A 27,986-nucleotide genomic window follows, 5' to 3' on the forward strand; every position below is an offset into this window, starting at 1 on the left:
AATTACTCAGTCCCTGCCTACAGAATCATCCCCAGTGACGATACAAGAAGAGCTGTTTACCGCAGGTGTTTTTGTTTTTCCTTCGTACCTTAAAACAAAAGGAAAAATTCACGGTAGAACTCACAGAAGTTAATTTGGATATTCAGAATAAACTACTTAGAGAATTGTCCTGCTTCACAAACGCTCCTGATAGCCATCCGCTGGCCTGACTTTGAATGCTGACACCCTGCAGCTGTGCAACACAGAAGTTACTGTGTATTTCAGTGTAGGGCCGTTGCCCGGAGCCTGTCCGCTTACGTACTTCCACGCTTAGCTACCAGCTCTACATACTTCTTCACGTCGGCCCCGCACTGGAAACACGGATCACACTCTGACTAGCAGTTACCTGTGGAGCCACGGGGCTAATGAGCCTCCCAGGGGCCTCCTCACACTATTGCAGGCGGGAACGTGAATCTCGCTTGATTCCCACCGCTCCCAGGCCGGAGCCCGTCCCCGCCTCCCTCTCCCGCCGCGGCTGCCATGCAGAGCCGCGGGCAGCAGAACCGGCGGAGCTGCCCGCAGTAAAGATGGCGGCCGGGCGGTGTTGCGGCGCCCCCGGGCAAGGGAAACGGGAAGCGCCGCTCGGGCGCCCTCAACAAAGATGGCGGCGGCAGGCGCCCGTGCACACCGGCGAGGGTCAGCACCGTGACGACTTTCACTTCCGGGTGAGCGCCAGCGGGCGCCATATTGTCTTGTCCGTGAAGACGAGGAGCGATCGCCGGGGCAGCGCGGCCGCGGAGCGGCGGCACCGGCGGCGGCGGGGGAGCGCGTAAGTAGCGGGGCGGGTTGTGCTCGCCAGCGCTCCCGGGAGGCCGGCGGGTGTCGCTGACCGGCTGTTCCCCTTCGCTCCGAGCCGAGCCGGGAGGCCACCGCGCGCCGCGGCGGCGGCAGCAGCTGCTCGCCGGGCGTGAGGAACCGGTGGCACCGCCAGCGGAAACCGGCGGCCAGGACGAGAAGGGACGAGCCGAGAGCCGCTCGCCCTCCCCCGCCGCCCGTCCGGGGGGAGCGGCGCGCCGCGCATGCGCGGCGAAGGCGCGGGGGGGCTGGCGGGGACCCCCGGGACCCCCCCGTCCTGCGCCGACCCCCCCGGCGGGGGTCCCCGGTGGGGACGGGCCCGGGGCCGGCACTGCGCATGTCCCGGGGCCGCCCCGCGCCGCCGCCGCTGCCCTGGCGGGGCCCGGAGAGGCCGGTGCCGAGCGCGCGACCGCGCGGGGACGGCGATTCTGGGATGCTGGGAGCGCGCAGCCGGCCCGGCCGAGGCGGGGAAGCCGCTGGCTGCTGGGCAAGCAGCGTCCGTGGAGGCGCGGGGGAGAGTGGCTACTTGGTTTAGCCGGTAACCTAGTTAGGGAAGCAACATGTGCCCTGGGATTTGGTAGTTGGCTGTGTCAGCAGCCTGGCTCCTGCGGATGAAATGTATTTGTGGGATATTTGTGCTGTTTCATGGGTTTCGTGGCCGTTCCTATGAGTTCGTTCCACTGGAGGGCTCCAGAGAACTAAAATTCACAGAGCAGCATTTGTAAGATACCTGGACTAGTAGCTTGGAAAACGCAGGGTGTTTTTAAATGGAGCCTCAGACAGATGATGGGTTTGAAAGCCTTTTTGCTTTTGGCACTTATCCCTGCAGATTCTCTGTACTTCATTAGACAATCCCACAAAGTTGTTGAACTGAACTTTAACGGGATGTGCTAGGCCTTACAGTTAAGGATGGAGCCACAAAACTGTTCAGGGGGCTGGAACCCCTCTCTGGTGAAGACAGGCAAAGAGAGTTGGGATTGTTCAGCCTGGAGAAGGCTCCAGGGAGACCTTATTGCAGTCTTTCAGTACCTAAAGGGGGCACGTAAGAAAGATGGAGAGATGGAGGAAGACTTGTTATCAGGGCCCCGGACAAGGGATGACAGTTTTAAAATGAAATTTAGATTTAGACTGGATATAAGGAAGAAATCTCTTATGATAAGGGCAGTGAAACAGTGGAGCAGGTTTCCCAGAGAGATCGCACATGCCCATGGTTGGAAATGTCTAAGATCAGGTTGGACAGAGTATTCGGCAACGTCATATCATGCAAGATGTCAGACTAGATGGTCTTTGAAGGTCTCTTCCAACCCAAACCACTGGGTGATTCTATGATGTGCTACCCCAGCTGAAATGTACTAAGTTTCTTCTGTAACAAATTACTACGCAGAGTATTCAGCCACCTTGGTTGTTGTTCGCTTCTCTTACAGTTATACCTGTAAATGTTTTCAAGCAAACAGTCTCTTGGAAGGTGTGAGATACAGGGAACATGGGTTGCCCTAAAAGTTTTGTTTTAAGGCAGAGTCAGCCACCTTTTGAAGAGGGGGAATGGTGGTCTTCAAAGCATAAGGCATGTGTACCAGCAGATAGTAATCTAACATAATTTTCCAAAGACAGGGTTACAAATGCCATTCCAGTCCAGCCGACCACCTGTGTTGTTGGTACGAGTAAGAAACCTCTTTTTGGAGTCTAGCTGTGCTAAAAATGGCTCTCATGGGGGTTATGGATGCTGTGGCTCCCCTGCCTGTAGAACAGAGGGGGAACTGAAAGTCTTGCCTTTGTTCGGGGACAGGTCGCTGGGGTTACTGACAGACAAGCTCCTGGTTTTTAATTTGTTTGGTCCAGCAGCAAATCTTGTGCCATCTCTACTATTATGCCATTACAAGACTTTCTGTACTGTCTTTGTCCCAGATGACATACAAACTGCTCTGGTAAGAGTGCTTTCTCTGCTTTGGGCTCAGAGGTGTTGTAGGGCTTAAGAGTCCACAAATTTAGCACAGTTCCACAATTTTTCAGTGGCTAACTCACCTTATAAGCTGTAGTGGTAGAGTGGAGTCATAGCTGTGTTTGATTTTTAGTTAGGTGCAGGATTATGCAAAGGTACTATGGGGACAGGAGTGTCCAATCTCACTTCTTTTCATGACTGAGGTATGTAGTGATTCTAAGTCTGCTTTTGGTGAAAACTAATATTTTGGGTAGGTGTTATTAAAGTGTTCTTACTTTCATCACTAGCTGATCCCTTATTAAGTGATAACTGTAGTTATCATTGAGGATGATATCTGCTCATGACCAGCGAGGAGTAGTTTATTTAGCTACTGGTACTATTAATTTTTTGTGCAGAGCATGTTCATTGCAGAGGAAGTTGCAGATGGACCATCCACTTCAGAAAAAAAATGCTGGGTTACAGGGGTAATTGAAAATCCTGCATCAGGACTTCCAGCATAATGATACATGAAGAAAATAATCAGACTGGCCTTTTTTTTGCCCCCCAAACCCAGTAGAGTTTTGACTTAAACTGCCTAAGTTATGATAATGTTTCTGTGGTAGTAAATGTTCTAGCAGTGATTTTGGTACTTTATGGTAATCAAATCATGTGTTTGTCCTTATGTCTTAGAAATACAAAAAATAAGTAAATGATACCTGGCTGCCAATACCTTTTTCTCTTTTAAAAAAGAGTTGTGTTCAGCTCAGTGGATATGTGGATTTAAGTTTGAAATGGCAGACCTTGGAAGCTGTACTGCTCGAGTGACTCCCTGAAGATTTCACAGTACTTTCTCTTTCTTTTTCTTTTTTTTTATTTGACCTTTGTTCACACTGCTTTATCTTGTTAGCACTGTAAATATTAGTCAGACGTAGTGATGTGTGAACTAGGTTCTGGAGAACTTCATGGATACTGAGCAAGCTGTTTTCATCAGTTCTTTTTCTGGTCCTGTATTTTGGATCTTGGTTACACATTTGAAAAGCCTCTGTTCTTCAGTCTGAGAACGGTTCTGATGTTAAAAATGGAGTGGAGCAAAGTTGACCTCCAGCATTTTAGTGATACACAACTATAAGTGAGCTGGAAGATTTGACATGTTCTTTGACTTGACATCATGCTAACAGATGCCAGCAGGCATATAGATATAGCTTCTGGCTCTTAAGAGGAGAAAAGATACGTAGTATCTAGGCATTAAATACCTGCAACAACTTAAGAGTGGTGCCCTAGATGATGTATAGAAGTCTTCCTCCAAGTGAAAGTGCAATGAGTGCAACAGAGTAGCAAGCAAGACACTTACTTCAACTTTTTCTGATTTATTGCAGACTTAACTCACGCCATAAATACTTAATTTTCCAATCAGCTGAGTATAATATAGTAGTAAATGTTAATTCTCCCAAGTCAAATGGAAGCTGGTATGTTTTGTCTGAGTGATGATATGCATTTGTTTTGAGTGAATGTGTCTGCAGACCCTCTGTCGTAACTTGCAGGGTTCATTGCTATGTGGATGCATAGGATACAGTGCTTTTCCAGATTCCCAGATATTTTTAACTGCAGAAGTGTTCTGACTTACCTGGGTCTCCTATGCCAAAACCACCGGCTGATGATAATTCTTGTGACACCCTTTATGCATTAAATTTTCTTCTTGGTGGGGGGGCTCCTTTGGGTGTGCAAAGCTGTTTTTCTTGTGCAGTTCTCTGTACAATTGTACAAATTCTTACAGAAGAGTATCCTTTATTCCAGTGACACAGTCATGGAAGAAGTGCTCAGTTTACATCTCCTTCCAGTTTGGAGTACTTTGATATAGACATCTTTGGAGTTTGTACAATGTGTGTCCATTATTGTCTTTGGATTACAGCTTGGTTAGATAGTGATAATACCATGGATGAGCTGCTCTTTCTAATTACTTGGGAGAACTATGTGAACTCTTGGTGTTGTATCCCTAGAGTATTTATCCACTAGTCCTTCCAACCTCGTTGGTGATGTCTTTCCTATCATGACCCTGTTGAAGCAATAGCATAATGGGGGGAAACAGCTCTCCAGCAGCACTTGTTCAGCTTGAACTCTTGGTGGTACTGGCTTAATTCCTGTCTTTCTGGTAACTGCTTTGATCCTGGCGTGGTGAATGTAGGATTAGATTTATCCTGCTTGCAACTGAACAGTTAGACAAAATTCATCATGGAAACTCATCATAAGCTTTCAGTCACTGTGCTGAAACTTCACGGGGTCAATACCAGCTACCTTGAAGGAAAGATAAAAACCTTACATTAGAACAAGGCACCCACATGAAAGGTCAAGAAATCAGGCTCTTGGTTTCAAGGAGCTCTGCTTCTGAAACATCTCCATTTTCCTTTGGGTTCACCTTCAGAGCTTAAGTCTATATGAGATAAAGAAACTCTGCCCACAGAGTGTGTGATGCTTTTGAGATCCTTCTCAAGATGTGACTTGGATAACTTCTGTAGCCCACGTTCTACAAAGAGTGTCAGAGATTAATGTGCCTTTGCTGCTTGTATTGTCTTAAGCTCACACCAAAAGATTACCTAGCTAATGACACTGAATGTTTAATAATAATGTGTTTCAAAACCAGTAATTGCAGTTTGTTACAAACCAGGACTCCTACCTCTTGGGGTCTTTCCCTTCAACTATGTAGATCTAAATATAGTCCAAAAGTCATGGCTGGACTGTCAGGTTATCTTGGAGGATGTGGAACATCTGTCTAGCTTTTTTTTTTTTTTGGTTGGTTTTGGTTTTGACCTAGATATCTGACCTGTGAATGGAGTACGAAAGAGTGCCAAAGACTCTTTGTATAGGGATTCTCCAAGTATGCATGGTGGCCTGCTCTTCCTTGTTTATTTAGGTAATGGATATTTCTTTGCTAAATGCAATGCCTGTTTGGAATGCCTGCAAGACAAGATTTTTAGTCACCAGAAAAACTTCTGCAGCAGTGTGTTAAGAGTTCAGTTTGCAAGTAAAACTTGTCAGGCCATCTTGTGTCATATATTGACCTGCTGTTCAGGAATGATGAGTAGAATGATCAGAAAGGTGATGCAACAGCCTCCCCTCAGCATGAGAAAGCTGTTGATTATTGGCTGTGGGTTCTGTAGGTTCCAGAATCATTAGTCTGTCTGTCTACAAGGTTGAATAAATCAGACCGCCAGATTGTGCCCTGAGGATCAGGTCGAATGATATTGATGTCTGACATAGGAGTTCCTCACCTTGATCTCTTCAGCTCATGACGCAGCAGAAGGTGTGTGCCACTCTCCTTCTAGTGACAGTTTTATTCCTAGGCTGTCTCCTGATTTCTTGGAGTTGAGATAGTCTAGCTTCTAACAAATATTTGATTTTGTATTCCAAACAATGCTTTTTTTCCTCATTGCTAAGATATTTCACTTTCATTAATTTCCAGGCAAGCCATTCAGAATCTCTGTATCTGCTGCAGAAGCTGTTGAACTGTAAGGTGTTCTGCATAGTTAGGATGTTGTATAACATTCATACTGCGAAGAAGCAGATTGTCAGAGTGATGGGAGTTACTTATAAGGAGCAAGAAAGAGTGCCCAAGATGCACTCATCTGGACAGCTTGGTATGGTTAGTTATCTTCTTGATGCTTTTCTGGAGCTGAGCTAACTTTCTAAGTCTGTGCTTCTTGTCTTGGACTAGCTGCATGAATTGGAACAATTCAGTTATTCCATTAACTGTATTAAATTTTATTTAGGGACAGATCTTTCTTATCTTTCCAGGGGAAATTTCTTGGTATTTTTCAGTTCTGCTGCAGCCAATGTCATAAGGCATTTAAGGAAGGTATTATCTCCAGGATGACAAGCAGGCTTTGTCTTTTGACATTCCCAGGACTGAGCCTTGCTCCTTAAGACTGTTCCTTTCCATTGTTGAGAGGTCAGAGCGCAGTTAGCTCTGCCACAAGTACTGTTGAACTGATAGCAGATTTTATGAGTTTACACTATGAAACTGCTGAGGTAGAGTTGTCCAGGGAACCTGAATGAGCCTGTTAGTGCTCAAGTTCTGTTGGTGGCCTTGTCTAAAAGATGGCCACATCTTTGACATCAGTGGGCACTGAGCTACAGGGGACTTCACTAAGCACTGTGCCATTGGCAAATTCTCAGGAAACCATGCTCTCCTTGACAGGGTACATTCCTGTTGGTATGGAAATATGTAATTTGCTGCAAGATAACTGTGTTTTGTGGGAAGTGCTTGGGGGAGTCTCCCAGAGTGAAAGGTGAGCTTGTGAATTACCACTCAAGATTCTGTTTACTGGTAAGTACCTTGTGATTGTGTGCTTTTCAGTGTGTGGTGTGTCTGGACACATCATACAACTGTGTTGGAAAATAACTTATTATGCAAACAAATAGGTTGAAGGAGTTGCCTTTTTTTCCTAAAAGAACAGGTTAACATTGAGGTGTAATTTGTAGTTGAGATGCATGTTACAATCAAGGAGAGGAGTTGAAAGGTGCCTTTAAAAATATCTGTTCTTTCTATGTCTTTACCCAAAGAAAAGTTAGTTTAAATATTGTAGTAGAGAGTTTGACACCACATTTAAATGTTTGAGTGCTGTTGGCTCTCAGAGGTTGGTAGAGATCAAGGTAAGTCCTATCTGTGTTACTGTCTCAGCTTTTATCATCAGCAGGGGCACCCTCACTAGCAGTCCTCTCAAGGGTGGCACATTTTCATACCGGTAATTTGCTTTAATAAAACTTCAGCAGATCCTGGTCCAGCCTTTGAGTACAAATTTAATTTAAAAATAAAAAACCCCAACATGTGAAAGAACATATTTGAGAACATGTTTGCTCTTAAGAACTCCAGCAAAATTTTGAGATATTATATGAATTTTTCCTAATCTGTTAAGTACATGTAACTGGAATTAAATGTGAATTGATGGGGTGTTTTGCTCATGTGATTGTGCTTCTGTATAAAACAAAAAGAATCCTGAATTGACTTCTGTTTCTTCATTGGTAAACAGATTTTTAATAGATTCAGGTTCCTGTTCTGTGATCTGACATCAGGGAACAGCTCTTGAAGCACCAATAAATGTTCTTTTGTTTATTTGTGTGTTAGAGAGAGAGAGGGAAAGAAAAAAGGCTATGTCCAATTGAATTGGAGGGTAGAACAGCTAAGTAAAGGAACCTTAACGCATCATCATAAAGGAGGGGTAGTAACTGCATTTTCCTTTGTAAGTAGGTGCCTACAAAATGGATCCATTCTTTGAACCTGTTGCTTTTCAAACCTCTTGTATGCACTAGTGATGTCAGAATGGGTGTGTCTTAATGACTGCTCAGCTGAGGTACCCTTCTGTTAGTGTCTTCTAATGTTTGAATTGAGTAAATTTTAGCCAGTATTCATCTCCCTTCCCCCCCCCCAACTTCAGTAGAAAATAAAGCTTGTTTCAGTGCGATTTGGATGCTCTGCTGTGTATTTGGCCTTGTGTCACTATTGGGAAATAGAGCTGTCCATTGTGTTAGGTGAAGCCTGTTCTTTCAGGTGATGCTGATTTGGGAACTTTGTAAGAAATAAAAACTTGTTTATAGTTCATGTGGCAGCATCCTAAGTTAGTTTTGTCAATGCAGATTTTATTTAGGTGGGAGAGCACTTTGAGTCTCTTTTCTCCATTATTAATTACTACTTGTGTCTCAGGAAAATAATGGTTGTTTCTTTTCACATACATCAGTACAAAAGGTTCCAGCTGCTTTAAGCCTTTAAGTTACTGATTTGCTGGGTGAGAGGCATTGTTTGTTGGGTTTGTTTCCTCCTCTCCTGCCTTGGTACTGGAGGTGAATCCCTTGCAGTAATTTTAAAATTACTGAGTACAGGCTACATTTTCTCTGCTGTGTTTTGTGAGTTCTTTTTGAAGTAATTTGTGCCCTTTCCATTTATGGTACTGAGTTTCAAAAGTGTTGCATTGGTAACTCTCACATTTGGTTTGTTCATTATTGTATGACTTGACTTGGTCTGTTTTTATTTTTGACATCTTTAAAATATCATCACTAGGAAGGAAACTCAGTGATGTCTGATAGGACAATACTGAGATTCTGTTGAAAGGTCCTTGCGTACTCAGTAGAGTTTTACAAGCAGAATACAAAGTTACATTCCCTTTATATAGAGAAGAGTAACATCGAATAGCCTAAGTGTTTGTTTTAGTTACCTTTTAGAGCAAGGCAACTGAAAATGAAGAGCTAAAACCAGGGGGTTTTTGCCTCTGGCACTTAACAGCAGATGAAACCATTAGACACTGTAGTGCTTAGCAAAACAGTTTTTCAAGTCAATGAACCATCTTTGAATGCCAGTAGCCTCCCTGTAGTAAATGAAAAAAAAAATTATCAAGTACCTTTTTTGTGTTTACCTTGTACCAGTTGGTGAAAACTTGGAGAAAATGCAGGAAAATAAGTGGAGAACTAAAAAGCAGGGGAGTCTGTTTCCCTGAAAATGACAGTGTCCTTCTGTTCCAGGTCACCATATAGAGAGGGGCCCTAGAACCAACCTCTTCTGGTCAATGGCTCTGAGCCACACATTTAGTCTTCAATACTAAAACACATCATCTAGTCTCCAATACTAAAATTTTGGAATACACATGATCTTCTCTTTTAGCCTGTATATGTTAAGGTTGGTTTTATAAACATTTTAAGTTGCAAATTTTATTCCTTCCATATCCAATTCCTGTTTTTGTAAAACAAACATTGCTCAATAAGGAAGATGAATTGAAATAAACGAAAAATAGTTTTGGACAGTTTTCACATTATATTTGAAAAAGGGCTTTTGCATGTACAGTTGCATTAAAAAGTGATGTCATTGCTTAAGTGTTTGTGTAGTACATATTTCTGATTAGTAAAGATTTTTTTTACACTGAATTTGGTAATAAATCTGTGTACTTGGAAACCAGCATATTTTATGGTTGCCAACCTATGAAAATCAACATTTCTTCAGGAAAACAGTAGAAGTACAACTGCAATACAGAATTAAAAGCTTTCAAATACAGTTCACAAACTAAAATTATCTGTTTCAAATAGCAGTGACTTTAAATTAGTTTGCTCTGAATGGCATAAGTTGAATTAATCAAATGTTGAAGTTCTTCAGGGTTTTATGCTGTTGTTGCTGTCTTGTCAAACTGTTGTGTATCAATATAGAAACCATTTCCATGCCTTGACCTATTGCTTTGCACTTCCCCACCTGATTTCTCTCCCCAGAATAGCAGTAATAAGGTGAAATAATCTCTCTAGGGCAAGTTGAAGTCCGGGCCATATTATGTTGCAGAGCAGTGGAGAAGCAGCTATGTATGCTAACAGCTAAAACCCAACTGTGCATTTTATTCTGGCCCTGCAGCCAGCTGGCACTGAGTGAAAGCCTCTGACCTTCCAAACCAGAATGGACATGTCCTAACTGCATGTTGGGTCCCAGGTCCATGCTGACACCTGAAGTGTGCTTGGAAGCAGCCCAGAGAGTGCAAGGTGGCCTGGGTTAGTGCTGTTCTCTGATGGGGAGACTGTGGGGGTCGTTCAGCACCACTTTCTGTAGGGGTGTGGACTTGGCCTTGGTGTCCCGGGGCATAATAACTTGCTGACAGAGCAGCCAGGAGATGAATGAATGCTGCTGCTGACTGAGGTCACTGCCTGTCTGCTCTGTCCCTTGGTCACCATTTCAGATGCCAGTTGGTACAGGCTGCAATGTAATCTATCTTTCCCACAAGATTGATTTGAATACCTTGTAAAATAATAAGGGAGCTGTTGACTTGAGGGCAGGTTATACTGAGATGTGGAGACATTTGTTGCCTTAGACTGTATTAATGATCTAAACAAATGCTTCAGTTTGTCCATAGTGAGGATCAAGGCCTGAGAGTAAAGAAAAAAAAAAAAGACCAGAATACTAAGTGTCCATTTCAATTGAGAAATAGATATATAATTGTGTTAGCTGGAGCATGTTTAAAAAATCTGGAATACTGAAAAATTTAGGACAGAGATAGAGCCAGTCCAGTACAAATAAATCTCATCTAATCCTATCACGTAAAAGCTGTGTGTAGGAGGTTCCAATTTAGTTGAATTTGTAGAATGGTCTTAATATTCTTGCACTTTGATAAGAGAAATTGATGTTTAACTGTGTAAATTTTTTTTTTTGCATTTGGTTATATGCAAACCTGTCTTATAAATTATTAGTGAAAAAAATTAAGCCTTTTGCTGAGTGTATTTTAGTGTAATTCCACAAACCTGTTGCAATGTACTATGTATTGAGGTAAAAAAGTGCTACCAGAATTAGTGAAATCCATGTTTATTATTGCTAGTGGGATTTAACAGCTAGAAACAAAGGGAGCGGCACGATGAGGCTGTGCAGTGCAGTAGTAGTCTTGAACCCCAATTCGTACAACTTTGAAAGTGTAAACAAGTTTATTTTGACAATTGAAAGAATTTTTATTCTGGATAGAAAGATGAACTGAGGAAAGGAAGAAATATTTAATTACCTTTTTCTTACTTTAGGGGGCAAATAGTATTTGCAGTTACTTCCTCATACCTAGTGTATGAAATATGTATATATGAATACCTGGAGAACTAGTTTAAGAGGTCAGCTAAAATGTTGCATTAAGTGCATTAGTAGCCACCCTTACACTCAACTGGTGTAAAAAAGTTAATTTCCTAGGTACAAATAAAATTGTGGAAAAAAAGGGACAAAAGAAAGGGCAGGGTCTTCACTTATTAAAGGTTTGAATATAATAAAAGCATTCATGAAATGGGAAAAAGCCTCCATACTTAGTTTGGCAAGAAAAGATAGTGAAATTAATAAAGTATTAGGTAGGTTTTGCCCAATACTTCCCCTGTTGCCAAAGTTGATCTGGTCTTGTTTAAAGCCCCCCCCAAAAGGCATTTGCAACTGAATGTTTCAGAGCCACACATGTAATTTTTCTACAGTGTTGACAGTAAATGGTCTCAGAACAAAGGTGATCTACAGTTTTTCAGATAAAAGATTTAATTTGACAGAAGTATGCAAAATACAAACTTGCATTCATCTCCCCGTGGCCCGGTGCCCCCTGATGTTGTGTGCAGCTCTTTGTGTGGTGCACTTTTGTAGAGTGATGCTCTCTTCATATGCAGTCATGCAGTTCCTTGTGCAAGCAGGCAAGCACAAGATGCCTTTCCAAGCAGGTTCCACTCCAGTCGCTTTGTCCATGTGCTGAGAGCGGGCTGTTTGTGGGGTGTGTGTGTCCCACTCCCTTGGAGCCACTGGCGTTGTTCCTGGCTGGCCACCCAAGTGGCACTGGCTGCTTTGAGCTGGTTTGCTCTGAAGCAGAGGCTCTATTCATCTATTCTCTATTGCACTTGGCTGTGAGCCACAACTGGGTCCTGTGTGCTGCTCCTGTGACCTCAGGGAATGAATTTTTCTCTTTCTTTTAAGTTTGGAGTGTTCGAAACAATCTACATGCTTGATGTTTTAATAGCGCGAGCTTAAGGATTGTATTTTAAATTCCACGATGATATATTCATTGAGTGGAAAGCCTGTTGAGAAGTTCTTAACAGATTGGGTAGGACGGAGGGGGTCACACTCAGTGCATTCCTACCCATACTGGTTTTTGGGAACAGCTTCTGGAGTGAGGTATTCCCAGAACTGTGCCTAGTTTATATATTCAGAGAAACTGTTCAGAGCAGTGCAGGTGGCTGCTCTCAGATCTTCCATGTGTGGCAGGTTAGGTGCGTGCCGGAGGTACAAATGACGGGAAGGAGCTGGTGTGCCATTATGGGCACACCTGCCTGTTCTGCTGTGCCTCAGCAAATTCATGTCGAGCTGCCCCTGGAGCTTTACTTGAAGCAGGCTGTGGAGCTCTGCTGCCTGCCGTCCGGACCTAGGGCTGCTGCTGCCTGCTCAGTGAGGATATATACAGCATGGCAAAAATAATTTCTCATGATTTTAAGGGACAATGTGGTAATTGTGTGGTCATTTATTTTTCTTTCTCAGAGTTGAAGGAATATATTATTTAGAAATTAAGATGAGTTTGTACAATGCCTAAAATGCATGTGGGCACTGTCTTGTACCTGTGCAGTTCTCCTGTGCAATCATAAACAATGTGTTTTACCATTTGGTGACTTTTGTCTTGCTTAACAGCCTTGCATGACACTTGTTTAGAGAAATACACATCTTTTCCCTAAGAAGCAGGCAAAGATACCAATCATGCCTTTTATATTTTGACTTGCTTTAAATTGCATTTATTGCCAGATGAGATCTTGTCTTACCAACTTGTCATATCTCTCCTTGAACATCATTTTGTAGTTAATTTCTTTGTGAAAATACAGAGAAAGCATACTAGACTCCTGAAATCTTACAGTAATATTTGAGATATTACTCTGAAGGATGAACCATTTCCTCCAGCTTAAAATATTAAGCCAGCATTGCTTCAGCTTGCTTTGCAAGGCTTAACTATATCTGCAGTTATGTAAGTTTCAGTTATGTGATATTTCATGGGCATCTATTTAAACATACAACTATTATTTTTAGTTGAAATATAGACTATATAAAGACTTAAAAGATGTGGGATCAAGGTGGACAACCTTGGCAGCAATGGCCTTTGAACCAACAGCAGTGGATGCAGTCATTTCAGCACCAGCAAGATCCAAGTAAGTATATAGAAAGCTTTGTGGATTAATTCTTTTAATATGTTGTCATTTGAATTTTTCAATCTTTGTAACAGAGTATGACTCATAGTTGCCTTTTGTAGCTGCTCTCAAGATAATGCATTTATGATGCTTTTCTGAACTAGAAAAAAGAGAAAACATAGAAAACACATATTGATTCCAAATGTTTTCGCATAGTTAATATATAATGTGCAAAAACAGGCAAGAAACCTGAGTTATCCTAGACAAATTACCAACATTTTACCAGTCATATAGATCAACATTTAGACCTCATGTACCAGATATGTATCCTTGTCAGTTCTTTAGCCAAGCTGAATCCTTTGTTTGAGAGAATCTGCTTTTTTATTCGATACCTGTTTGGCAGAAGTACTAATGCAGCTATATATACAGAAAAAAACCTCACTGGAAGACTAATATGATTCTTGATTTAGGTTACAGCAGTGATAATCATGATCTCTTGTTTGGATTTTTTTTCCCCCCCACCAAAACCACCAAATGCTTTAAACAGTAGAACGTAATATATCTTAAATTGAGAATGGGGTGACAACAAATCAAAATATCAAGAGAAATAGAGAAATGGATGAAAATACAGGTGTGTATTTAATACTAAGGCAAAGTGATCAGGCACATGGGTTTTACTGTCACTTTAATTTCTGTTAAATTCACTGGAGAGTTTTCCTGACTTGATAATAAGCAGAAGACATACTAGTGTTCTTACCTGAGAGTGCAGTTTATTTATTTACTGGCAGGAATGGCAGTAAAGAAAAAAATGGGAGAGAGAACTGAAACATAATATATGGCAATGGTTATACGAAGAGTGTACATTGAAAAATAATTTTCTAACTACGTCTCTTTCTTGCTCTCAAATCTTCATGAAGTTATAATTTAAGGATATGTATATTAATTTCTGATGTCAAAATTAGCTCACTTATGAAAAAAGTGCATTTCTACCACCCACTGAGTGCTAATGCGAATGTAAAATAATCTGCCTTATGACATTTTGAACATATGCAGAGCAACTGTACTTCAGCAAGTCTGTACACTGACATTTGCTTGATTTCTTTTACTGTACACTGTGAGTAAGTTTTAATGGTGCTCACAGTACTTGCTGAAGGTAAACGTTGCCCGTTTATCTTGAGCAATAGGACATGTAATTGAGAAACAGTGTTAAACTTCAGACATGTGAGTTCTAACCTTTTTAACTTCCTCTGTTTATTTTAGGCCAGATTGACTGGGCTGCATTAGCTCAAGCATGGATTGCTCAGCGAGAAGCCTCAGGGCAGCAGAATGTAGTGGAACAACAAGGAATGATGCCAAACGGACAGGATATTTCAGGAATAGAGTCTGGTCCAAACAACCATAATAATTTTCAGGGGGATCCCAATTTCAACAGAATGTGGCAGCCAGGTTTGTTTCCCCTTCCGGTTCATTCCCGTTTTTCATGTTTCTTCATTTTATTCGTGTCAGACATTTTTTGGTGTGAACATGCCCTGTCCCTCAGGCTTCAAAATACAAAACTACCAGTTGACTTATTAATCACACCTGCCCCTCAGAGAGCTACTGTTGCCTCTCCTGTAGTGTAATACGTGCTTCTGGCATGATCTTGACATGTAGAATGAGTTCACAATATAACTGGTAGATGATGGCTTTAGGTGTCTTAAAATCTTTAAAAAGGGAGATCAGCAAAATTCTGTGTGAAAAATATGTTTTTATTACGTTTCATATACTTAGGATTTACCCTTTTTAGCTTAGGTATCTGATTGTCAGCATTTTTCAATTATTGCAGGTTAAAGTTGGTTGGACGCTTCTGTTAGTATCAATTATTTTCAGTTCCTCAAAACTTCAGTTTTTTCCAAAAATTAATTTTCTTTTTAAAACTTCTTAAGATACTATTGGTAATAAGAATGGGATAGAAATTGGTAATTTTCTGCCAAGAATTTTTCTGAAGTTGTTTTCTGAAAGCTGGGTTATGACACTACACTATAATGCAATTTGAAGTGTATGAACAGGATAGTTATGTGTGTGTGTTCAGTTGTTTTGGGGAAAACTGCACTTCATGCTTGATTCTGTTAATGGTTGAAAGAATAATACTCCCAGTTTTCATTGTCACTATCCAAATTTATTGAAATGTAACCTTTAATATAAGTAGGCTTAATATGTTATTGGCAGTTCTTATATGCACATAATAAAAGGGAGGTAGCCATCAGGTTTCACCTACCTGTGCTGGGCTACGAGTTATTGTAGGCACATGTAAGAATTTTTAACTTTTCTATGTGGCAGAGTGTATTCTAGCTGTATTTCTGTACAGTACGTAGAAATTTTCACAGAAATAGAAAAACTGTGATAACACTTTTTAGTTGCTACAGTAATGGATCCAATTATGATGCAGATGGGAAGGACAGTAAAAATTAGAAAAATGTACTAAAGGACTGGATGGAAGGTGGGAATTAACCTGAGAGGCTAGATACTAATTCTGTTACTGGTGAAAGTTATAGCGCAGCTCTGTCATGGTCTGTAAGTATCTGTATAGTGCACATAAATTTTGTCTTTTTAAGGAATCATTCAAAAATTATGGCCACATGAGCTATTAATTCATTCCTTAGACCCTTTTCACTCTGTTAGCCAATTGTAACGTATGTTTGAGGGCTTATGACTACAGCTTATTCTAGGACCTCTGCTAGATATTGGACAATCCAAGAAATCATCCATTATCAAGACACAGGACTTTGGAGCACAGGTTTCAGTGGTTGTGCTTGCTTGCAAAACCATTTTCTCTTCATAAGAGGTATTTCAAGTCCTTGCTTTCAAATTTGAAGTAGAGAAGTAGGAGCAGTTTTTTTAACAGTTTAAACAATTTAAACAAGTCCTGTGGTGAACTCACTATCACTAGAAATTTATAAAAACAAGTTTACAGGGTGTCTGTGCCTGTCCAGTTCTGTCCCCATACTGCATGTTTTAGTTCAGCTATAGCCATTTGTATTTCCTTCATTTAGTTAAAGAAATTATTGAGACAGTATAATAGAGTCTGTAGATTGATGATTCTTCGTTACTTTATCATCCGTGATGCTTTGAGGAACCTTGTGATAAATACAAGAACACTGAGCGATTGATGACTCATACAAATTATACTAACTTGGTATTGACTTGTATTCTAAATCCTAAACAGAATGGGGAATGCCTCACCAACCCCCTCACCCACCTCCAGATCAGCAGTGGATGACTCCAACCCCAGGTCAAATGGAAATTGTTCCTCCGTCTGAAGACAGCAACAGTCAGGACAGTGGGGAATTTACTCCCGACAACAGGCATATATTTAACCAGAACAATCACAACTTTGGGGGACCTCCCGATAACTTTGCAATGGGGCCAGTGAACCAGTTTGACTATCAGGTGAAACATATTTGTTGCTTTAATATTGTAGACGCGCAGAGTCCCTTCCATGGATGTGTTCCTCTAATATCATCTAGCGGCGACTTTCATTCTTCAGTTCTACAAACATCTACAGAATCTGTTATCTGCTAAGACACATTTTTACCAAACACTTTACAGAAGAGACTTTAGAGTTCTCTGTTATGTTCAGAGGCCAAAGGGTTTTATTTTTCTCCAGTAGTAATGAGAAATGGCTGTTGTCTGCAGTATTAAAATGAATCACTGTGTTCCAGTATATAAATTAACATTATGTAGCTTTGTGTTTAAAAAAAAAAAAAAGAGGAGAAGGAAAAAAAATAAAGTTCAGAAAGATATGCTTAAATATGCTAGATAATGTACCACAGGAAACAGTCCTGTATTTGCAGACAGATAGACTGGATGATCCATTGATCTTTTCCATATCTATCTACTGTGATTCTTTGAATAAACAATGGTATTTCTAAAAATAAAATCCATATCCACTTTTTTCTTCATTCTGGCATATAAGTTGTATAGCATAATAAACATGTAGCTGGTTTTATAATAATAGCAGGGTGCATTGCACAGATCTTTAAACACAAATAATTTTTTTATCTTCCCTCTATTTTCAATATTTTTCTTTCAAAACTCCTGATAAAAATGACAGACTAGCTGTTTAAAAACCTACCTCCTGTTCATAAACAAATACAAGGGAAGATGGGCAGAAAGGGGTTTTTTTTTAATCTTCTCGTTTATTTTTCCTGTTACAATTCTCTTGTTCAGCAGTATTGTTAAATAGGCAACCATTAATTTTCCAATACATGAGTTAATTATAATTTTCTTTGTTTATGTCATGGGAAAAACTCTTAAAATTAGCTTCTCTAAATACTACAGAAAACTTGTTTTGCAGTGAATGAAAGAGATGCTTAACCTGAAATTGTAATGGAGAGTGCTTCAGTACTAGCGAGTTAAATACTCAGTAGAATATTTGATGCTATACCGTTTTTCCTAAACACTCTCTTCTTAAATTGTTTCATTAGGCTTTTCTGGGCAGTAAATATTAAAACAAAAAACTCTGCATGTATGCCTCAAGACCTACGACATTTGGATTGTATACAGCTTGCCCAAAACCCAGGATCTGTACTAAAATTTCATATTTATGTATTTAATATTTTAATCAGCCATATTAATAAGATCTGTGAAGGATTACTAGAAAGTGCACAGTGCAAAATTCTTATGTAATAAAAGGCTGAACTTTAAATTCTTGTTCTCATGCTGTAGTTAAAAGACTGCTAACATAGGTAGACTTTTAAATCTTAATTTTGTATACTCTTGATTTAACTGCATGCTCTGGTGCTAAGCTGGCACGGAACTGATGGAGATAGATGGTGATTATAGGGCTTAGTATTTAGCACAATATGAAAGGAGATTGGTTGAAGCCCTTTCAGGTTTGTTAAGTATACCTGCTTAAATCTAAGTTTAGTCATTAAATATTTAAAGGAAACTTGTTTCTTGGGGACCACAGTAAGAGAGATTGAGAGATTTCAATAGCATAGAAATCGTGGATTCCTACTTGCATGGATTTTTGTAGACCAACTTGCTCACATGCTGCATTTAGTGTTACCATGTGAAGAAAAATAAACTGCATTACTCTTTCAGCATGGGGCTGCTTTTGGTCCACCTCAAGGTGGATTTCACCCACCTTATTGGCAGCCAGGACCACCAGGGCCACCAGGTCCTCCAGCACCTCCTGCACCTACTCAAAATCGAAGGGAAAGACCCTCATTCAGAGATCGACAGCGTTCACCTATTGCGATGCCTGTGAAGCAGGAGCCTCCACAGATTGGTACATGTTAACCACTCCTTAATGAAAAAATCTAAAAGCTGTGTTTTATAAAGAATTGCAAAATTTGATGACCTTTGTCTTTTTAATAGAAAGTAAAAGAGCAGGGAAAGAAAAAGCCATTATAAATGTTTTTTTCCCCACAATCAGATGTGGGACTTGTTTTGATGGGGGTGGGGGGTTTGCTTCTTTGTTTTGGGGGATTTTTTTTGTTCCTTTTTTGGGGGGAAGGTTTTTTCATCTTGCAAAACTGTAAACCTTGCTTATGTAGATGCTGTGAAGCGTAGAACTCTGCCTGCCTGGATTCGTGAGGGCCTGGAAAAGATGGAAAGAGAAAAACAGAAAAAATTGGAAAAAGAGAGAATGGAGCAGCAGCGTTCACAGATGTCTAAAAAAGAGAAAAAGGGAAGTGAGGATGCTGAAGAAGGGGATGGTCCACGATTACCTCAGAAAAGTAAATTTGTAAGTAGAAGGGTTTGTTTTTTGCTCAGGTTTGTATTTCCTGAAAGATCACCTTTTTAGTCTCTTTAAAGAAGAGACTGTGTTTGTGGTTACCTCATTGGTTTTGTTGCTTAAAGTAAGGTTAAGCTGCTGCTCTGTTGATAATTACTTGATGTTTTGAAGTTTTTAATGGCTAAGAGGTAGAAGTATATAATTTGGCCTGTAGTAGCAAAGAAACAAGGATGAAATTGGACTTTTTTTTTTCCTTTTTTTTTTTCCCTTCCTTTTGGAACATACAGATCCTTTGAAAGAATTCTAAATCAGCAGCTGAAAAAATTCAGATACCTGTATTTGCTAAACTGAGCCAATTTAGGAAGCCTTGCATTGCCTTCACTTCCACAGTTATCTTGTTTGTAGTTCAAAGTACATGTTTGGCAGGGAACTGACAACTAAGTATTTTCTTAGCTTGTGTGGGTAGAGGTACCCGCATATTTTTTAGGAAGGGAGAAAATAAATGGTTTTATGATAACTGAAATACAGATTTCAGTACAAAGTAAATGAAATTGACTATTACAAATAGAGACTAAGGAGCTTGATATTTAAGTTTTTCCTGAAATGTATGATGCTGTTCTTGTAGGACAGTGATGAGGAAGATGAAGATGCTGAAAACACAGAGGCTGTAAGTGTTGGGAAAATCAGCAGGAGTCCATCCCCAGCTCCTCAAGAGGAGCAAAGTGAACCAGAAATGACAGAAGAAGAAAAGGAGTATCAAATGGTATTAATACTGGTGTTCTCAATAAGTATTTCTGTTTAATTGCTCATATTTTTCAGGCATATCAAAGTAAATCACTTTTTCTATGCCTGATACTGTCATTGGGGTACAGTATGCATTGTACACTAAAGCTGGGTTATATTTGCATGTCTCTTCATCATGCAGTCTTTCTCATGGAAACGAGGATATCAGTTATATAACTCATATTTAGCACAATAGTGAAAGAATGTAATGACTGTAATCTTTGCATTGATCTTTATTAATTCTATGGTTTTGCTTCACTTACCAAATTTCTGAAAACTTTTAGTGATTAAATGCACCTATCTCAAATCTATGCTTCAACCTCAGTTCCTGTGAAAGGGAATTCAAGAAAGGTATTCTTGCAAGGAAGTGCTACAAACTTAAATCCTAGATCAGCAGCAGTTTCACTGTGTCTGCACAACCTTCATACTTTGAAATGACAGTTGCATGCAAATTGTACAACTGAATCCTTGTTAATTAAGAGCCTGAATTCTACTAAGTTTGATGAATGTATTTTTGTAGAGCATGTGGCTAGACATAAACAACTTGGAGAACTAGCTACCGTAATTTCAATTTTTGTAGAAAATATGTAGTAATAAAATGCTATATAAGTAACCTCTGATCTTTACAGTCAGAAATGTGCTCTTTATTTTTTGGAAGAATAATTGGAATCAGTCTAAGTACGTTTCTGATTTACATACTCATTTGTTACATCATCTTAGACGTTAGGATCAGTGCCCTGGATAGCTGTGTACAATACAGGCAGATACAATTCACAGTCAAAATACAAACTTTAAGGTTGTGGAATCAGGTGACATTTAAACAGCTTCAATCTTTGGTTTTCTAGTTATGTCTTTTGAAAGAGGTCATTAAATAAAATATGCAGGAGACCACTTCCATAGTCATCAAAAGAAGTGAAGCTGTATGGATATAATTTGAATGCAGCATTTATTCAAGGTATTTTGGCCTTTAATTGTATATGCAATTTTCTTCAGATGATGCTGACAAAAATGCTGCTGACAGAGATTCTCTTAGATGTCACAAATGAAGAAATCTATTATGTGGCCAAAGATGTTCACCGTAAAGCAACTAAAGGTATGCTGGGTTTGGGGGATTTTTTTTTTTTTAGTTTCTTCTGCGAAAATTCTGTATTTGCATGTCTTTAGAACATTTAACCCCCATAGTTCTCCCTCAAGAACAATTCCAGTATAATGCATCCAACTTGGTAGAGTTCAAATCCAGTAATCATGTACTGTCGTCCTGTGCAGTGTATTGTGAGTTACTTGAGTTATTCCATTTTTTTTCATACAATTCATTTCAGTTAAAACGGTACCTGTGTGTTAATGGCTCTTGAGTTGTAGCTGTTCCTTACTACTATCATCTTTATCTCAAAGCTGTTCAGAAGTGAAAAGAGATGAACTTTGAGTCCTCAGTTAGTAATTAATTTGCTTTCACTATTAACATGTATTGTACTTACAGAACAGATTATTTTAACATAACACAGTTAATCTAAGTATGTAACTACTGAAGTTGAAAATTATGTGCAGATGCTGTAACTTGAAAAGTGATTTATGAGTATCTATTCGGTTTTTTTCTGTTCACTGTTGATTGCAGTTAAATTCTAAATCTTCATGGTCAAAAAATCTAGAAGTGGTTTTAAATGGATGATGCGTTTTTAATGTTTCTTCTCTCCCTCCAAAGAACAGCAATAGTAGTAGATTTAACAATACCATAGACTCATGACTATGAAATCGTGGCTATTTGTGTTAACATGTTGTTCCTGTTGTTGATGTGATACAAAGCTCCTGCAAAACAGCTGGCACAGTCCAGTGCACTGGCTTCCCTCACTGGACTCGGTAAGTATGTTCCTTATTTTTGAGAGGGCTTAAAGGGGGAGTTACACTTTTGCCTTGCATTTCTAGAAATTGCATTTTGAAACTAGATTTTAATTGCCTGGGAGTATGGGTCACTTTCTGATAACTTTATCATTATCAGCACCTTTGTTTGTTCCACAGGTGATCCTACTGATATATAGTGGGATAGTTGCTGGAGTAAAGGACTAGGCAGTGATTTAGTGTATGAGAATCTTGCCCTAATTTTGAAAATCCGGAAAAATTTTAGATAAATTTACTTTTCAAAGTATGATAGTTTCAGAAGCACACTGCAGTCTTCAAAGAAAGGAATACTATTTCATACTTTTCTTCTATTTTGATCCAAGCAAACCAGAGGGGAAAGTTGATAGAAGACTAATGTGAAAGTCTATAAATAAAAATATTGTAATCTTTGCAATTACTATTTTCTTGAAAAGCTACATAAACACAAAGGCTCCCATATCATATACTACCAGAAACAACACAGAAAAGAGAGATTGAAATTCCAGCTTGAGACACAACTGCAAGAGATTTCTCCCAACATGACTTTTATCATCTAAAATGTACTACAGCAGTGTCAGTGATCAGTTATATGTTCATTACATGGAATATTGATGAATTAGATTGAATATTATCATCACAAGTATTCATGTTTCAAAACTAACTCAGTAAAGATCCTAAGGACCTCAGACTGAAAGAAATCCATGTCAGATGTTTAAATTGACTTCATCCTTTTCAGTCCAGTAGTTACTAATATCTCTGGGGGAGAAGAAAGTCTGTTTCTCTTCCATCTCCATACCTGTCAAAGTGCAGTGTTTTCTAAATCATATGGAAAAATTGATAAGGCATTCAGAATTTCTGTAGCCTTGGACTACGGAGGCAGCTGAAGTCATTTCAGGGGTGTCTTCTGGGAAAGATCCCAGGCATTTTCTGTCCGGTTGCTGATACAGAGGCAGGCACTGTTACAGTCTCCACAGGGAGCTCTTTTGCCTTTCCATACAATGGGAAAAAAGTACCATGGTCACAGTGGTTGCTTGCTGAAAATAGACAAGCTGTTCCAGAAGGAGTAGAACCAGACAGTGAGCATCAATGCAGATACGAGGGCCTTGAACACACTGGCAAACAACACTGGCACTTACCAGAATAAAGTGACTTCTTCAGAGACGAGGAAGTGAAGGAAGGGCAATGTTACTCTCCTCTTTGCCTCACAGAAGTATTAAGAACAAAGCTTAATCTTTCCTCGTGATAGACTGGACTTTATGCACGCAGGTGGACTGGGTGGTTATGGATCAGGAGACAGTGAAGATGAGAGAAGTGACAGAGGCTCTGAATCATCTGATACTGATGATGAGGAATTACGACACAGAATAAGGCAAAAACAGGAAGCGTTTTGGAGAAAAGAGAGAGAACAGCAACTACTACTAGAAAAACAGCTAGAAGGTAAATCTTACAATGTCTTTTACTGTGCCACTGTATATGGAGTTTACTACTTACTGTATGTAAATTGATGGCAAAGAAATACATTTTAAGCCAAAAATACAAAACGAAATATATAAATAATGTATTTTTAATTAAAATTTTAAAAAAACCCCAAAACCCTGTGATTTACTTCTGCTTCTCTGTAGGTAAGGTTTTCCTTTTGTACAAATAATGTAGGTCAAAAGGGTAGCACAGTCAGCTCCCAGTGCTGAAGAGTTGTCTAGAGATGGATGCAATGTTAAGAAGTCATGAACCAAGTTCACAGGCTGGAGGAGAAAGTGCTATTGCAATAGAACTTAAAATTGATGGTTTCCTCCACCTGAAAATAAGACATATGGAGCCCTTAATAAAAGGCTGGACTAGCGAAACTTCTGGTTTTCTTAATATTCCTATCTCTCTTTGAGTGTTTTAAGATGTATGCATAAAAGGATAGCCATATGGAGAGTGACTGAGTGGTGGCCTGTGACCTCTGTCTTCCTAGTGCAGGAAGCCAGATGTCAGTGTGGAGATATCTTCATGGGATTATTTGCAGAAATACAAATCTAGAGTGTAAAGCAGCTGATTCTATACATCCAAAATACCAAAGAATGCTAATGCAGAGTTTCATTTGTAGCAGTGTTTTGGAAAGGCAGAAGATTTCTAATGGACAATACAGCATCTTCTAACATACACTGGCTTCTGCCTGTATTGCCTAATAACTCAGGGACCAGCTGGAATTGTTTTCTGGGTTAAATTTGACCATCAGCTGCCATTTGGAGCACTCTGGGTTTCTGGAAGCAGTTTTATTCCCTAAATTAACTCAGGAAATGATGGCCCACATCAAAAGGCCATTTTTAGGCAAAAAATGTTGTATGTCAGTTATTTTTTCTAGATTCAATTTAAAATGGGGAGATAAAGTTGGCAGTGATGCAAAGGATCCTAGGTTGAATAGAAATAATTTTTATTTTGGAAACCTCTGAGGGTCTCACTATGTGAGAAATACAACTTCTTCAGACCAGTCAGTAATCCTCAAACCCAGATGAATGGGGCTCAAAGAAAGGCAGGAAACATCAGTACCACTAGAGGAGTGTTGTAGGAAGGACAAGGGGAGAAGCAGATGTGCAGAAAGGCTGCAAAAGGAAAAGGTCTTATGTGTAGATCAGTTTGGGAGTTCTGGTGTTTCAGGATATTTGTTTGATAACTTAATCTTAAACCACTGAAACATGAAATAGCATCAAGGACTTCTAAAAACGACTGGGCTCTACACTTTCTCTAAGCAGGAGGTCAACTTTTCTAGAATTACAAGAAAAAAAAAAAGAGTGGCTTGGTAAGTAGTTGGTATGGTGGCAGTGTTTTAATTATAAGTATTATGAGAGGTGCTTGGAAACTTGGTTTCATCAATGTAACAGTGTGGAAATTACTGACATACTGCTCCAAATTAATTGCATCTTTTCTTCTGTGTACTTCCTTTTTCAGAAGAAAAGCTACAAAATGAAAAAGTTTCAAAAGAGATGAATGAATTTATCATCAAAGAACAAAATAGTAACTTAGCATCACAGGAGGCAAAAGAAATTGAAGCAGATATGGTTCATGAAAAGAAAAGATCTCCAAACGCAATCGCACCTGACACAGAACTCAAGAAAGAGGGTAAAGAGAGGACAGGAAGGAGTGGGTCAAGAAGCTCTAGCAGTGGTAGCAGCAGCAGCAATAGCAGGAGCAGCAGCAGTAGCAGCACAGTATCCAGTTCATCCTATAGCACTAGCTCAGGTAGTAGTCGCAGCTCTTCACGTTCTTCCTCTCCCAAAAGGAAGAAGAGACACAGTCGCAGTAGGACACCGTCACATAAAGTTAGGCGCAGTAGAAGCAGGAGTTACTCCCACAGAAACAGGAGAGAGAGGAGTCGGAGCAGGGAGAAAATAAGGGAAAGGAGAAGATCTAGTAGAAATCACAGTGCTGAAAGAGGGGAGAGGCGGAGAAATCGGAGTCCTTCGAGAGAGAGAAGTTGGGATAGACGTAGAAGCGGCAGCCGCTCAAGAGACCGGCGAGCCAACCGTGCAAGCCGCAGCAGGAGCAGGGACAGACGTAAAGCCGAAGATCAGCGTAGAAGCCCTACTGGAAATAGGCACAAACATAAAAGTGAGGGCAAAGATCATGAAAGGAAGAAGGAGCAGGGTGGAGGTGTAGACAAAGACAAAAAGAAGAACAGAGAAAGGGAGAGAGATCAGGAAAAGAGAAAAGATAAGCCCAAAAAAGAGGAAAAAGAAAGTAAGGCTGGCAATCATGACGACAGTAGATTAAAGAGAAAAAGAGACAGTGAAAGAACTTTTTCTCGCAGTGATTCAATATGTGTGAAAATAATAAGACAGGATTCCAGACAAGAAAGCAAAAAAATTACTACCAAAGATAGCAAAAAACGATCAGGCTCTGAATCTAGTGCAAGGAGTAGTTCTGAATCACCAGGAAGCAGTAAAGAAAAGAAGGCTAAGAAATCGAAGCATATTCGGTCATGCTCCATGGAGAAATCTCAAAGGTCTGGTAAGAAGGCAAGCCGCAAACACAAGTCTAAGTCACGATCAAGGTAGTATACTTTTTAAGTATTTTGTCTGACTTTTAAAAAGTTTTTTTATATTCGTCTTCATGTGTACGGCATATGAACTTTTTAAATAAAGTATGGTATTTATTAAACTTTTTGTCTTAGGCAAAAGTAACTTTGGAAAATCTTTTAAAACTATTAATTACTAAGCCTAAAGTGTGTGTGGGTTTGGGGGTCTTTTATTTTTTCCAATTAACTTTCTCCCCCTTTTCCTTTATTTTTCAGATCAACAACTCCTCTTCGTCGTAAACGCTGAGGAATTTATGGCACCAGTGCTATGACGTTTAAAAATTCCATGAGTTATAAAAGGCTTGTCTCATTATAGAGGCACATTGTGGCTATGTAGGTGAAACCAGAATCCTTTTTTTATCTGTAAATAGGTGTATTTTTTCCAAATGCTGCTCAGAATTAAATACCTAATAGGATTTCTTTGTATTACATTTTTTCAAGAACGGTAGTGCTTATTAAGACTATAAAACAGGCCATTCTCTTTCAGCTGTAATGTTCTTAAAATTACTATTGAATGTACTGTGATGTCAATAAAGCTCTTTAGTTCATTTTTTGTTTAAAATTCTTGCACCTGAATTTTGTGTTAAATGGTAGAAAGTACTTAAAAAGAAAAAGGCAGCTTTTTTGGTATAACAAATTTTTAAAGTACTTGAAAAAGATTTAACGTGAAACACTTGTAATCCATGGACATGATGAGATTACTTTATTGGGGGTGTGGAAGAACAGAGAAAGGACATCTTAGTTTTCTTTAGATATGTGTAATAGATTTTTAGTAACTTTTTTTTTTGGTCTAGCTGGTACTATATGCTGTGTGTGTAAAATATGGGTCACTGTAATACAAGCTATACTTAAACAGACTGAACCCCATTAGGAATATGTGCGATTAACTGATCTCCTGTGGCAGTGTTAAGCTCTGGAACTATATTCCTCACCCAGTTTTCAGAGAGATCTTTGGATGTTCAGGGATATTACACACATCTCAGAATTTTAGATGTTTTTATGGAATATGTTTATAAATGTCACTCAGTACACATTGGAAAACTGACAATAGGCTAACTTTACATTTTGGCACATGCATCAAATGCATAGTGAATATTAAAGCTGGTTCTTAGTGTTACAAGAATTGTGACTCCTGTAGAGCTAATACATTGATGTATTAGCAATGATGTCACTAAATTTTTGATCTTAATATTACCATGCAGTGAAAGAGGTCACTGATTACCTACTTAAAGAAACTGACTATTGCTGTTAGAAACAAGAGTGTGAAATAATAGAAGTTAAAAAACAAACCAACAATACCCAACTGTAGGCCAGTGACTGTTACAGAAGAACGTGAATTCAGGGAGAGATCTGTGCCTAAAAGGTCTGGTGTGACACCAGTTGTGAAAAAGAAAAGGCTTAACATAAAAGTAAGTTCTCTTTGATTGGCTGTATCTTCTAAGAAAAAATTATACTAGTTCAGGCAACTTGCGAAGCATGTCTTCATGAACAGATTAATTAATCCATTTAACTAAGTCAGAACTCAGCTCTGCAGCTTTTTTCAACGGTAATTTTTTCATAAATAAGATGCAGAAATCAACTGCTTCAGTACAAAGAAACACGTTTTAACTATGTGTTTAATAAGCAAGCTAATGGCTAGTGAATACATGCATGTTTATCAAAATACTGTTACAGATAAATAATCAGTTATAACACCCCCCCTTAATTATATCCTTTCACATAGAGTAAGCAGTCGTATTTATTAGCAAAATAAGGCATAATTTACAACACATGACTTTTACTTGCAGTGGTAGGCATATAAATAATGATGTATTGATCCAATCTCACTACACTCTTGACTCTGGGTAAGAGTGAGGAATTTTTGAAAAGTAGGTATCATAACAGTTCAGATGTCCTAGACGGATGTCTTGAGAAAGCAGAAAGAAACTAGAAATAAGCTTAAGAAAAGCTGTTGAGGAATACAGTTTCCAGGATGCATTGAATTTGATTTTCAGTTCAGATTTTATATTCTCTGTCTTAATAATAAAAAAGATTATGTATGAAAAGCTTTATATACTCTTCCAACAACTGAAATTCTGTCACTTCCTGTAAATATGAAAATTATTTTTTTGACACAAATGCACTTATGGGTAGTGACTGTATGCCAATAAAAAGAGCATACGATCTCTGTA

The 27,986-nt window shown here is 39.4% G+C and overlaps 1 protein-coding gene across 2 annotated transcripts; it reads left to right on the top strand.

Annotated features, from left to right (window-relative positions):
* The first annotated feature begins 712 nt into the window (after positions 1-712).
* PNISR (PNN interacting serine and arginine rich protein) lies at positions 713-27,986 on the top strand. 2 transcript variants are annotated; one of them, XM_039569558.1, is made up of 13 exons: positions 723-808; positions 6,945-7,073; positions 13,284-13,402; positions 14,642-14,827; positions 16,587-16,810; positions 18,467-18,653; positions 18,922-19,112; positions 19,729-19,866; positions 20,880-20,979; positions 21,687-21,740; positions 23,025-23,195; positions 24,690-25,791; positions 26,032-27,986. In XM_039569558.1, exons 3-13 carry the CDS (start codon positions 13,315-13,317, stop codon positions 26,060-26,062), a joined length of 2,472 nt encoding a protein of 823 aa, XP_039425492.1. In that variant the 5' UTR covers positions 723-808; positions 6,945-7,073; positions 13,284-13,314; the 3' UTR covers positions 26,063-27,986. The 2 variants fall into 2 exon arrangements, with proteins under 2 accessions (XP_039425491.1, XP_039425492.1); XM_039569557.1 differs by lacking the exon at positions 6,945-7,073 and having other exon boundaries at positions 713-808.

The sequence above is a fragment of the Corvus cornix genome, chromosome 3 (assembly GCF_000738735.6).
Source record: "Corvus cornix cornix isolate S_Up_H32 chromosome 3, ASM73873v5, whole genome shotgun sequence".
In the NCBI taxonomy this organism is placed as follows: Eukaryota; Metazoa; Chordata; class Aves; order Passeriformes; family Corvidae; genus Corvus; species Corvus cornix.